At 42.2% G+C, this 14,491-nt stretch overlaps 1 protein-coding gene across 1 annotated transcript in view; it reads right to left on the minus strand.

Annotated features, from left to right (window-relative positions):
• The window catches only part of MAD1L1 (mitotic arrest deficient 1 like 1), a 384,548-nt gene that overhangs the window by 210,654 nt on the left and 159,403 nt on the right, over positions 1–14,491 (minus strand). Inside the window, 1 exon segment of the mRNA XM_086622170.1 lies at positions 4,833–4,973. Coding sequence (XP_086478296.1) covers positions 4,833–4,973 — 141 coding nt within the window.

Here is a 14,491-nt window from a genome sequence, read left to right on the forward strand (position 1 = left end):
GTGACCCTTATGGACATTCGCAGCGAGAAGAGTAATCTTCTCACTGCTTCTTACAGTTGTCACCGGGAAAAAACAGTGCAGAAAGGTTGGATGGCAGCAGAGAGGCAGAGAAAGCAGGCAGAGAAAATCTGAAAATTAAAACAAACTCTTCTGTACCTTGCACAGATGGGAGGAAATTTCTCTGTAAAGTTCCCATCATCAGAGAAACCCCTTCTATGTAAAGAAGCAAATTTACCTAGGAGGGGGAGAGGAAATTCGGCAGAGGAGGGATAAAGTAAAATAAACAAAGTGTGGATCAAAGAGAAAAAAACAGAAGGTAAAAAGTGGAATAGCACTGATGGGGGAAGCTAGGTGAGAGACACGGAGGAACTGTTAACTGCTCGAATAAACATTTTATTGCATTGGAACATAAATTTTAAGCACTTTAAACACCGGGGTGACCGCTAAGTAACTTCCTTTGCAAGGAGCAGATTTGTGACTAACACCACAAGATTCAGCAATGCCCAATTTTCACTTCGAGCAGATGCGCTGCAATTACCAGGTGCAGATAAGGTGACAATATTTGGTCAATGAGTTTTGAGGTCACCAGTAATGCCCGTGGTGGAACAAAAACACAGAACATAAGGCATTTCATGTGCTGAAACTGTCAGGCTCATAATTAACTGATTAGAGTACATATGGTGCTCACAGACAGTGTAAATCTCTCAATGTAAAAAATGCTGGAGACCATTGAAGGTGTCAGCGTGAGTCTTCCTTGCAAATCTCTCTTCATTAAAGTTTTATAAGGAGCCAAGTGTGTTGTAATAAAATCGCTATTAATGGAGTTGTATTTGTGATGATTTCTCTTTTGTGCAGCTGAATTTAACTTTTCAAACACTAGACTCCACATCAGAGCTTTTTCACGGTAGCTGCTGCATGCACAGAAGCTTGTTTTGTCACATTTACCTTGAAACCAGAAGTGGGAACTAAGGTAGGAAAAGTTAACGAAGACTGGCAAGAAAACTGTTAATATCACCAGTATCAAACCAAAAATTCATGCTGTGATATAAATACAGCTACGATTCTGTTTATTTCAAGTATTTATAGCAGGCTGGCCAGGGACAAACTCATTCCCTCTACAGTTCCAAAACACACTTTTAAAAAGATGGTGAGTGTCACTTCATTAACCACGTGAAATAGGCTGACACAGCCTGCTTGCTTTTCCAGCCCCCATTTCAGATGGCATTTTTCTTTGCATCTTCCCGCTGCTTTACATTCAACACTCCCTAAAGTGCTTTCTTGAACCTCTCCAGCCAGAGCAGCACGGTGGAGGACGGGGTCGGGCTGGAGGCGAGCAGCCCTGGGGAGGATACAGCAATCATTTCCAGGCCCAGACTACCTGTTTGAATGTCCCTGCATTACAGATCCAGCTTTTCTCATCAGTCATCGACGAAGGGGATTTAAAAAGTTCCCCATCATCCTTTCTTTGTCTTCCAGTCCTCTGCACCATCGGGCTCTGGTAGGACTAGTTCCTCTGCAGTGACATTGCATCTCTGAAGCGATCCGGGATGAAAGCATCCTTCTGTATTTCAATTTCTGGAAAGTTGCTTGTAATCCAGGCGATCCCAGTGATGCAGAGGCAGTTGCACTCCCAGCAGCCGTCCTGCCCAGCGAGGGCTGGGGAACGAGGGAGTCGGGCACAATTCCGTGTATCACCTAACTCCATCCTCCCAACATACATCAATAAACTACTCACACGCAACCCTCCAGGGCTTACACACTCCTCTCTCATTCCCTGTGTTCTTTTAAACAGCTTCCCACCTCCATTTATACATCAAGCAAAGGACTTATCAGAGACCTCGTCTCCCTAATGAGTTAAAAGCTGTTGCTTCAGCCCAAAATCTTCCTAGTCCCATGTGGCTTCCTCCTCTTTCCTACTGCGTTATCACTACTACTCTGTCTTCACCAGAGAGCTTCCTGCCTCACACACAGCTGCTGCTGGAAAGGATGGGAAAAATCTCCTTTTTTAAAGAAAAATCCCTGCTAAGAACATCACTTCTTCTCTCTATGGCTTGTTCAGAGGTGGAGCTGCTGGTAACAGATTAGGGCAGCCAGAAGAAACGAAAAAAAAGTATCAAAGGGCGCTCTGCCAGGGAGCACAGGAAGATTTTGGTAAATTAAGTACTCGGTAACAAAAAAAAAAAAGAAAGAAACTGTGATAAAAGATGTCAGGGAGGAGAGACATGGTGCATGGTGTGAATTTTAAGGTTTATGAACAACGCTGAAAGGCAGAAGCTAGAAAATGTAATGAAAGAGGATGCATTTGCCTCAGAGGCTACAAGGGCTTTTTAAAACTCAAGATGCTCTCGGAGCACAGCGATAGCTGCAGCCTCCCCAGCAGAACGCATCGCACCGGGACTGCACATGGGCTGCTCCTGCAACAGCCACACAGTGTTCCCCGTGTACGTCGAGACGTCAGATCCACTCCTCTGTGGGCATAACTGTGGTTACCTACAGTGCTACATCCTCTGTTGATTAGTCATCTTCGTTGTTTTCCACTCCTTAACCAACTTAGCGCAGCAAAAAGTAATAGTGTCAGCCTGGTCTTTTCAGCTCAGAACCATCGCTTCATCTCTTTGCAGCCTCCCCAGACCTTACCTGGATTTCATCGAACTAGTTGTGCACGTTGTTGCTTTGCTGCCACGTGCACAATGCTCACAGACGGGCTCTGCTCATTCTTTCGTGCTACTCTACAAGCTAGTTGTGTGCTGCAAACACTCCCAAGCCCATCCACGCCACACCAGGGGCTCCCGGGACACCCCAACCATACTGACTTAAACACATCGAAGCTCCCTTGTTCCTTCTCTTCCCAGCCCTCCCCATCAGAGACTGTTTCTCCCACATCTCAAAAACAACTGAGGCTCCAAGGCGCCTCATTCCTGCTGTCTCCTCTGTTTGTGAGATGAGTCATGCAGGTGTCAACATTTCTAAAATTTGTACAGAGGCTCAGCAGAGCTGGGAGGGTGCAGAGCATTATGCTAGAAGTTATTAATAGCTGCTATCGACCAGTTCTTTGATCTACAGGCAGTTGATTACAGCTGCTGCTCCTGATGATGAGGCACCAGGAGTCCTGCCTGTACCTCAATTTCCCTTTCCAGTTTTCAGATTTTTACTAGAACAAAAAACTTTCCCCCAAAATTTTAAAATAGATGGGATTCAGCAGTCAACACTGCAGTCAGAAAGGCAGACACAATCAAGTGAAGCATAAAATCTTACTTCACAGGGGGAATATCAGGTCTTTGAATCCTGCCTCTAGCAAAGTCTTTGAAAGGCTTAAAGGTTGACATCACACAAAACAAACCTCCAGGGAACACAGCTCCCTTCTGAAATTTTCCATGTAGCCCTTAATCCATATCCATGAAAACAAACTTAACATTTGTTCCTTATAAATAATTAGAGGGGCGTAGTCATCAGTTCCCACACTCTTCCATGCTTTAACCTGAAGAAGAAAAGGTAATTTGCTACTCAAAGAGTAGCCACTGTTGGAAACACCTAAGAAAATAGGATAAAATATCCACCTATCACTTTATGTCAGCGCCATCTAATCCTGCTCTCTGCTGGTAAGCAATATGGTAATCAAAAGACAACACAGAGAAACATTCTGAGATAGACAAATTCAGGCAAATTTCCATTTCATTTGATGCTACCAGCTAAACTCTCTATCAATGTGCCCAAAACTTTACAAAATTCCTTTTCTGAGAAACAGGGATGAAGTGGATCCATAGCATGATACTGATGTGTACCACACTATGCCGCTCTGCTTGCTAAGGCTTTAAAGGTCATCGGAGCCAGTATTGCCTGAAGTCCCCACTTACCAAGAGAAGAAAAGAGTATTTTTAAGGATGCCAAAAGCAACAGAGGTTTGTGCACAGTGCGACAATCCACTCTATGGCTTGAACATGAATGTGAGGAGTATCAATTTCTACAAGTTCTACTCGATTTGAATTATCGCATCTATAAATCTATATAATGGTGGAACTAGGCATGAAGAAAGGAAAACTCACACACTTATGACTATTGTAAAGCCTATGCAATAAAACTGCCAAGCTTTAAGATCACAGACATATTCCAAATATTTCAACTCATGACCATAAAGCCCATTCCACTATGGGAAAGAACAGAGAGAGGGAAACTATTTGGCAAATGCATGTTAACGTTTACCTCATTACAGTAACGTTTCAGATTACAAATTTTCAAAGAGAACTAAAAATAATATAAGAGTTCCTTCAAGAAACACTTCTATCTTTGGAAAGAATGTTTTTTCTTAGAGAAAATCTAGTAAAAAGCATTTAACAGAGTTACTGGTATTCTGGGGTTTTCAGGCCCAATGCCAAGAAGTGAAGAATTAACAGCAGACACATACTTTACTTTTACTTTACACCCTTAGAGTAAAGCTCTTATAAACACACACTCACTTACACCTTGCTACACGTGTGATACAGCGGATCACTTAGACTAGACCCCAGAGAAGACACCACACCTGCTACGTTTCATTACCCCTTTACACAACCCTTTAACCTGCAGGGACTAGTTGTCACTCACAGCTGTACAGCTGTGCAGTACAGCTATGCTTAACACAAAGCTCACTCATCACACCCAAAGATAATTATTCTTGGCTTCTGCCAGCTTCAGGTGCAGAATAATAACTCGTGGGTCTTATTGATCCTGGAATTTTGAAGCCTGAATTTTGCAAACCTGTCTTCTGTGAGAGCAGATCACATCACTAGGCAATTCAATCTTAAAGGTCTCAACTACTTCACCCCTGGGGTTAGAGCATGATGCTTCTTTATTACCTCCAGCTCGGTGTTATGAGCATGCAGCTTCTGGACCATCTCCTCGGCCTCACGCATACGCCGGTTCAGCTGGGGCGAGTGTTCCGAAGGGGTCAGTTCGCTGTCGTACGACTCCAGAATTGCTCGCATCCCATCACGCTCCTGTCGGGAAAAACAGAAACCACTGTTAGGAATAAAGCCCCTAACCTCACTCTGAGGACAGGGTTCCCAGAACAATATTCTACATTTTTGCCCACCGTTCTTTTACACGGCAAAGAAACCCTGATGGATATACACTCATCGTCTTCGTATCGGCATCAAGCCACAGATGAATACACAGTTCTAATAAAAAAAAGTTGCTGCTCTGAAAACTGAACAATTGGACTGTCTTGTGTATATAAAGCCACGTATCCCTTGCAGGAAAGCAACATGCACACACTCTAACATGCAGATGGCAACTGAAAAGAGAGCCTGCCTTCTTTTTGGAGACACTATTCTAATTCAACATGGCTGAATGGGTTTCTTCAGCAAAAAATTTAGTGTAGTACTTGACATTTTTCCTGCCAAAGAGTTCCAGCAGTGAAGGAACAGAATTGTCACAACAGAAATGAAACAGATTTGACAACAAACAAAGTGGCTGAGAGCAAATATCCTCTAAATGGTATGTGACTTATCACTCGTTAAACACTGCAACGCTCAGTGTTTATAATAAATATTTTCTCAGAGGTTAGTATCTCGCAGACAATGTGTTTGGCTCACTTCATTCTTTGCTGGCAAGTATAACCAGGCATTTGCACAGAAAGACAAAAAGAAGGATCCCTCTCCCTTCTCTGGGAGCGTGCGCATTCCCAAGTATAAAGCCTGGGCTGAAACCTAAAGGTGAAACTTTTTGTGCGGGCTCCTGGCTGAAGTATTTCCGAATGTATTCCCAGCTTCAGACAGCACCTAACACTTACCTCCAAGGCATTGACGGGGAAGAAGAATGGGGACAAAAGGCTGGAAATTTCAAGAAGTCAGGTGTGTTTGAAGGAGATTACAGCAACGCATACAGGGATTAGCCAGCTGATGAAGTGTTTTATCTTTTGGCTGCATGGAAGAACCTGGATGCTTGCAAGGCTACAGAACAAGGGCAAAGAAGCAAAGGTCCCCGGCATAAATCCAAAGAGCAAAAACTCCCAGGAAATCTGACGGTGCTGCCTCCCTTTCACTGCTGAAGTTTGCTACCTCACCCCATTACTGAAAAGCTCAAGAGCTCTGGACAGACCAGTTATCTCGTGTGAATTCTGCCATCGCAAACATCCAAAATATTATTATTAGATCAATCAGCTTTATAGCTGGGAAGTTCACATCCAGACCAGGACACTGCCACTACATCGAACCTGGAGGACTTCATAAACCCAGCTTGGCTGTGCTGAAACGCTTCCCTGGAATTCTGCTGTCCAAGGGAAATCAGGAATCGCCAGGATAGAAAAATAGGTCCCTCTGTCCCCACCCCCAAATGAAAGGGCTGTATTTCAGATAGTGACGGTGATGTTAACCACTCAGCCGAGCAAGCCTGTACACAAAGATTATCTCCTCCTCCAAAATCTAAAGGTCAAAGACTGAACACGGATAGCAAGCGTGTGCGTGGGGAAGAGAAGGAAGATTCAAATTCAAAGTGTGAAGATAAGAAGAGGAGCACTGCCAGAGGTACAGTGTGTGTTCAGGGCATGTCATGGATTGAAAGGTCAACCAAGATGGTTGGGCTGGTCAGCAGGTAACAGAACCTCAAAACCAAAGGACAGCCTGAGGCTGTAAAACATTATTTTAACATAAATAGCTCTAGAAGCTATTACTAGCTCCTTGTTCAGGCCTGACTGAAGACAAACATTTTTCCAAAGAAAGAACAGGTTTTGCCATAGTTTAGAAAGAATTATTCATCTGATAGACATATGAAAGGAAATACTTCCATGTTACTACAGAAGGAGAAAACCCAAACCCAGCCACACCACACCTGCCTTGTAGTGAACGCGTTTAGCAGAATGGCAGCAGTACAGGATCGCTCCATCCTCCTCCTCCCCCTCCACCATACACACACACCACCCAGTTACCCAGCACGCACTCTATAAGGCAAACTGCCTTTGCTCAGGAGATGACTTTCATTCCCCATTTATTGCAGAATCATTGTCTAGAGCACAGAAGGGAACATAATGACAGTGTTTAGCAAAGGTATTGGTTTGATCCTTGCATGTTGTTGCAATTAGATCTGCAATTACAGCACCCTCTCCCTTTCTCTGTACTCCTAGCCGCTCTGCTATCCTAATTTTCTACTAAGCATCTTTCATCGATGTGATAATTTAACACTGCAACATTCTCTCTATTACAGCAGGACAGTCTCAAAATCCTTAGCATTTTTTCAACAGCAAACAGGACCCCTGGCAATTCCCATCACACTTGGCTTCCAATTAACTGCTGAATATTAGGTGATTCGAGTCATCCCAGCAAGATCCTAGCAGTTCCCCGAGCTGTTCAGCTGCAAGGAGGACAAACTTCTGCTTTCATGTTAGGATGGGAAAACTGCATGGGAGCAGGACATCCCTATAGGCTGTCTTTCCCCTAAAATCAACTACAGACCACACCCTTCAAAGCCTTTCTCTTAAAGGAAGAGTAAATTTCTCAAGAAAAAACACACGCAGAAAACACAGCACAAGATGTATTAGGAAAAAAAAGAAGTGACAAAATACAGGGCGGTACAATTAAACACTTGATCCTGGAATTTAGTTCTCCTCTTTAATTATTTCTAAATATTAATACTGTAATAAAATCAATTCTCAGCTTCCAACAAGTGGTCCCCAGCTCCATTTTTTAAATTCCTCCCCATCAAGAGCACTTACTGAAAGCTTTTCCCTCCCTCCTAAACATCTTGTTAGTTTGGCAGGAAACCGAAGTTCTCGTTGAGAAGTCCTCTGTCTAAAAAGATTCTCTAAAATGTAAACCTAATTTAGTAATTGCTGCAGTATCTCCTCATCCCACATGACAGGATATTCCCCAAGCCCCATCAAAAATCTCCCCAGGAACTTTCAGATGCCCTCTCTAACCTTCTTCCAACACCTCTGCTTTCTTGCTTTCTATCAGGAGAGTATTCATCAGCATTACTAAAAAGCAGTCCCTCTGGGAATTTCCAAAATTTACCCAGCACAGGGCACCTCTGCTAACTCACCATGGACCTTATACTGCCACACTTCCAGGTGCTCTTTAAATTGACCAGTTTCAAATCAACACCGGAACAGAAATGCATTTTACTCTAAACATGCCCTAAAAAGAGAATAATTGGCTTTGATGTTCATTATAAACCTAGGAAATTAATGCCCCACAGCAAACTGGTGCTGCAGCTTGCAGCTGTGTTTGAGGAGACATAAGTTTGAAAAAGAGGAAGGATAGTGATTTTTTCAAAGGTTGAACAGTTTCTCTTCCTTCTGTCAGCAACAGCCAATTCACCAACCAAATATGCCTCCTACTATTGCATAAATAACTAAAAAGAAAACGTGTTTTATAATTTTAACCACAAACTAGAGCTAATTCCATGAAAATCTGCTACTGGAAAGTACCGGATGGCAACCTCTGCAAAATGCCATCCCCAAGATAAAGCTTCTCTCTAGTCCTCCCAACAGCTCCTCTATTCCCTCTACGTTAAGCCAAAATTCAACCTGGCTGGCGAGTAGCTTGAAGCTAAAGGAAAGTTTCTTTCCTCAGTGTTCACACATCAGTGGTTTAGAAACAGCAGTAATATAAGCGTGATCCTCCAGGTCTTTTGGGTTAATTTTAGGAAAAGACCTGAGAACTGTTCACATCCTGAGAACTGTTCACATAAGCACCATCATCATCATTCATCATCATCCCCACCAACAAGTCCCTGGTCACTGAAGCAGTGTTACCGCACGACTCCAAAGGCAGCCCAGAGCTTCAAATATTTGCACACTGGGCAGTATGAGAGTGACTCCGAGCTGTGTATTGGAAGCAACCAAAGAGCAAAATGTAGCAAAAAAAAAAATTAAAAAGCCATCTGACCTTCTATACTTACATATAAACTCAGGTCCTGTCCCTGTTGACGCTCACTAGCCCCTCCTCAAACATACATACACACACACAATTCACCACAGACTTTCTAATTAGTTGAAGAAAAGAAAAGAAAAATCAATAAGAAAGAAATTAAAGTTACAAATCTAACTGAAGTCAGTCACGCACTCAGGGAAAATTTGTTCCTGGGGTAAAGTTTATCTAGTGTCGTAATTTTATTGAAATCCTATATCTTCCTATTGACTTTTATCGTTTCAAGCTGGATGCCAGAGTTATCATTATTAGAGTCTCAGTGTTGCTTGCAGGCCCGAGGTTTGGTGGTGGTTTTGTTTTTTTTTCTTTTATAAACAAGCTGTAATTGTCTGGTTTATTGATCAATAAATCTTTCAACTGCCTCTCTTCACCCAGCTTCTGTTCTGGTAAGTCTCCTGCACCATTCTCTGAAAGAAAATATAGGGTGGTTGTTTTTTAAAGAACAGATTGTTTTGTCATTAGCAATGAAAGAGCAGGAATTGTGCCGGTCGGTTCCGATAATGGCTTTTTAATGACAGATTCTAGTCACAGTAAAATCTGCTTTATTTCCAGACGAGTGAACTTCAACTATTAATCCCCAACCCAAACGCACAGCTCGCTCGCTCTCTCACTTCTGCACGGGTTAGAGCCTGGCAGAGGAGACAGACTTTGTAAAGTAGAATCATAATGATATTTCCCACTCGGTGCTTTTTTGATGGTACAGAAATATTCCTGTTCCTAGCGTTAGATGAGCTTTTTGTTTAATTAATGATAATTTTTGGAGAATGTTAATAGACTGCTTCATTATAGGAAATCAGTGGCAAGATTTCCCCCTCCTCTTCCTCTCCAGACTCCTAACTCCAAATTAGTTGCAATAAGAGAAAATTTTGCGACTGAAGAAAGAATATGGAGCTTCAACATCAAACAGATGCTATTTGCAATCAGGTATAATTTAGCTAACTATTCCTCGTAAAAACACAAATAAAAGAGAAAGATGACTGTGTAACAGAGGTCTATGTTTTCTTGCTTTAAGCTATACAAACGCACACAGAAAGAGGGAGACGGTAACTGGGGCTTGACCAGATGTTTAACAGTAGTAAAATCAGGAGCGTGAGGTGTTGAAACATTACCCAAAATATGGACAGAAATAACTGAAAGGATATTTAAATTTATTAGATATATCAGGATATATCTAAAGGTAGAAAATGTGTAAATATATCAGGACTTATTGACAAAATACATCCTTAAGGTACTTCAAAAATTAGCCATGGTAATCTCTGCTCCAGGAGCAACTGTCTTTGATGAATTCACAAATGGCAGGACAGGCCCTAAAAACAGGACAGAGGCACAGATCCAATGCTTTAAAAGAGGGATGGAATGAGGAGACGCAGACTCTGGCAATTATAAATTACTTCAACATTTTGATATCTCATAAAATACTTGAAGAAAACATTAACAATCAAATTGCAAGCAGCTAGAGAAGAATCAGGGACAAGAAACAATCAACTCAGCCTTAATATGAATAACATCAAACTAGTCCAATTTCCTTCTTTGGCAGGTAACTTGTCTACTGAACAAAGGCAAACAATAAATGTGGTAAATCTCAACTTCAGTGATGTGTTTATCAAAGAGGAGGATTACAATTCAACAACATCTCTGTAATTTAGAGAAATGAATTTGTATCAAGGTGACGAAATTCATGAAAGCGAAGCCCAGAGCCCTTCACGTTGTGCAGCAACACAGACACCAGGTACCACTAATGGGCTGCAGCGTCAGTTGGCATCTGCCCCTTCTCGAAGGTGCCGTTTGCACCTTCCTGACATGAAACACGTGCATCCCACTTCAAGCTCATGGGGATACGGCAGGATTCCGCCCTATACACCACGGAAAAGCATTAACTGGGTAACGTACAGGAGACTACTGACAATTAATAGGTTCTGCTCCAATCTGACGGCCAGAGGAATGGATAAGAAATTGATATACCTCTCCTATGAAGACAGGCTGAGAGAGTTGGGGCTGTTCAGCCTGGAGGAGGCTCTGGGCAGACCTTCCAGCAGCCTTCCAGTACCTAAAGGGGCTACAGGAAAGCTGGAGAGGGGCTTTTTACAAGGGCGTGTAGTGACAGGACAAGGGGCAATAGATTTAAACTGAAAGAGGGGAGATTTAGATTGGATATAAGGAAGAAATTCTTCACTCTGAAGGTGGCGAGGCACTGGACTAGGCTGCCCAGAGAAGTTGTGGCTGCCCCATCCCTGGAAGTGTTCAAGGCCAGGTTGGATGAGGCTTTGAGCAACCTGGTGTAGTGGAAGGTGTCCCTGCCCATGGCAGGGGGGTTGGAACTAGGTGATCTTTGAGGTCCCTTCCAACCCAAACCATTCTATGATTCTATGATACTTTGCTAAGCCTTACTTTGTAATTAGGCTTCTGTCTTCAAAGCTATGCTCACATCCCACTGCCTTATGGAAAATGGACGGGGGCAAAGTCAAAACAAAGTGACAGCAAGACCCAAGAAATAGGGGCCTGAAGGCAGAGCTGTGGCTAAAGGCACATTCAGTCAGACTTTGCTATTATGGGAACACATCTAACGGGAGCTACATCCTCTCAGCTCCTGACTCTTGCGGCACTGCTAACAAGAGTTAAGTCTTCTAGAACAGACAAAAAACTCAAGAGTTTTATGCCAAACAAAACCAGCAAAAATTAAATTACTAGAAACTTTTCAAATCCTCCTTGTCTACAGCAGCACCTACTACCATTAGAAAAGAAAGTGGAACCATTTGCCTTACCACTCCTAACTTTTGTATTAATCATCTTTAAACCAAAATTTTCTATTTGCAAACGTCTGAATAGCTTCTGTCTCAGCTACAGCCTTTTCCCAACATTTCTCTCTGTGGCTGACCTATTTTCACATTACTTTGCAAATTAAAACTGACTGCAGACACATATGTATATACACACCATTGACTTTCCACTCAAGACCTCAATTAAAGCAACATTTACAAAAAAAACCCGTTAACTTCATAAAAATAAAAACATCCAGCAGATTTCACTACCCTTGCACTCACAAGAAGAATGTTAGAGAATGATTTTTCAAAATATTCTTACGTCTCAAATGTAACTTTCTATATATCAACTCTCTGCTTGCGTTTTTGCCCCTCAAGCCAATGTAAGGCTATCACAGGAGTCTAAAGATGGATTTAACCTATAAAGAAGCCCTTCAGATGTATTGCGACCTGCAATCAAGGCTTCTCCAACAAAAATAAAATATTTATTCTTTCTAAGTCCAAGTACCTCCATCTCTGTCTAACCTGAACAGGCAGAAGAGAGGTCAGAAAGACTGATGTACTCTGTAACCACAAGCACACAGCAAACCAGGAATTAGGGATCTCGCTCTCTCTCAATTTCTCTACAATTGATGGTTTTCATCACTTTTCCTAATACTCTCATAACGAAGCCATTTTCTTGCTAGGAAAGGCGCTGTATCATTAAGGTTGAACACCAGCTTTCCACCCAACGTTGGAAGTCTGGAGAAAGCCACTGAGGAAACTGCCGTGAGAAGACACAACCAGACAGAGAGCCTGAGAAAGATGATCAAAGGCTAATTTTAGGTGCCAAAATAAGGCATTCAGAGACACTCTTAGCTTCCCAACCATCATTTCTTAAATTTTGGAGAGACTCTGCAATCTGACTGCTCTTTTGACAAACATTCAGCAGGCAGCTTGCTTTAAATGCACACCTACTAACACCTGTATATCTTACATGCTTTTATATTTCCTAAGTTTTTCTCCAGAGTTATAGTCCTTCCTTTCTAGCTCTTGTCCCTCACCTCCAATGCTTCTCTACAGTGGACTCAGCTTGCCTTATATCCTGGCAATGGACCAGGACAAATAAATGCACCGTAACTCTCTTAATCTGTCCCTGATAAATGCCCTGCTTACTATCTTCAGGAAAATTGTGCATGGTCTCTAAAAGTCTCATTTTGCTTATAGCACATACATATGCCAGCTGACAAGCAATCATACAACTGACACTGCAGCAAACTAAATATTATCTGACTAAAATACCCCTGGGGTCCTCTTGCTTCACAGTGAGTTTAACATGTTTAGTTATGTTTCCTAACCTCCTGCTGCCGTGAAATAATTTTATGATTTTTCTTCATTTAACTCCCTTCTACTGGAATGCTCACCACTGCCTATCTCTAGCACAAGCTGCTTCTTCTATCTCACTATATTTCTCATCTCTTCAATCAAAAAACCCTCCTCTTTCTACCATTTCTCCTAGCCCCGCTGCTCAAGTGGTGGCAATCTTGCACAAGCATGAATTCAGCTGCCTTATTCACCTGCCTCAGCACAAGGCCACTCTTTTTCTGACACTGGTATCTGACACCGTGTGCACAGTTGACATCTGAAAAACTGTCATTTCTTAAAAAAAAAAAAAACAAACCACAACAAAACCAAAACCAACAAACTTAAAACCATACCTTCTTCAACTTAGCCAATAGATTACTATTGCTGGCAGAGGAAAGGTATGCAACGGACAAGGAAATGTATTAATTCTTACTTACTGGCAATAGAAAACTAATATTTTATTCGTCTATTCAGAAAAAAAAAAAAGAGAAAAGAAAAGGAAAAAAAAAAGCAAAAAAAAAAGCCTTTTTCAGGCCTGAAAAGAAAGTTTTTGTGAGGGTGCATCAGATTCTTCTATTCTGCCAGTGTCTACAGCACATAAAAATTCAGCCCTATGTTCATTCCTTACTCTCGGATTTCTTTTTCCTCCTGCACACTAAGTAACCCAGATATTGGCCTCTAAATCTCTTAACAGCCAGTTTCCTGCAGTTTTAACTGCTTAAATATCATTAACTTGGGAGAAAAGTAGACTGAACTGTGCTCTAAGCCAGTGCAGTTATCTCTGCAAAAATAAAGGAGGAGGAATCACACCCTCATCCAGGCTCTGCTCCTGGGGTATTCTGGCTAAAACTGAACTGAAGCAGGAGGGCAAATCTCTTGCATCAGATTGTGAGAAGACAGAAAAATCAGAGACCTGAGTTCATCCCATCAGCTGAACACAGCACATTCCACTGAGCTTGAAAAGTAATTTCTTGGTCCCCTTACGGTGCATCAAGAACTCTAGAAACCTGGCAGCTGTGGCTTTTTGGAAAAGGCAAAGAAAAAGGGCTTTTAACTAATGCTTCAGAACGCACATCACCTGACTGCTTTATTAGAAAATATTAATAATTTCTAATATTTTACTTAATTCATAAATCATTCCCTCTGCTATCTCCAGGGTATAAAAGATCAGTGACTTCAATAAGAGTTTCAGAAATTATACACCAAGTTATCTCCCAGGTCGCCCACAGCATACCTGTGTTGCTCCTAAAGGATTCTCGTGAGCAGAGCGGACACAGCTCCCTGCCCTCGCAGCTCGGTGACGCATCCTTAGGAAGAGGGCACAGCACAGAGCAGATGGAAAAGTCTGGCTGCATATCTGCTGCAAAAGGACTGTCTCAGGCAAGCAAGTAACGTGCACCTTAACACACGTGAAGCTACAGACACCCACGTCGTGTCTGATCAAGTTGGCAAGCCAAAGGCTTGAAGGCATTTATACAAAAGGCCTTT

Source organism: Tauraco erythrolophus, chromosome 17 (assembly GCF_009769465.1).
Source record: "Tauraco erythrolophus isolate bTauEry1 chromosome 17, bTauEry1.pri, whole genome shotgun sequence".
In the NCBI taxonomy this organism is placed as follows: Eukaryota; Metazoa; Chordata; class Aves; order Musophagiformes; family Musophagidae; genus Tauraco; species Tauraco erythrolophus.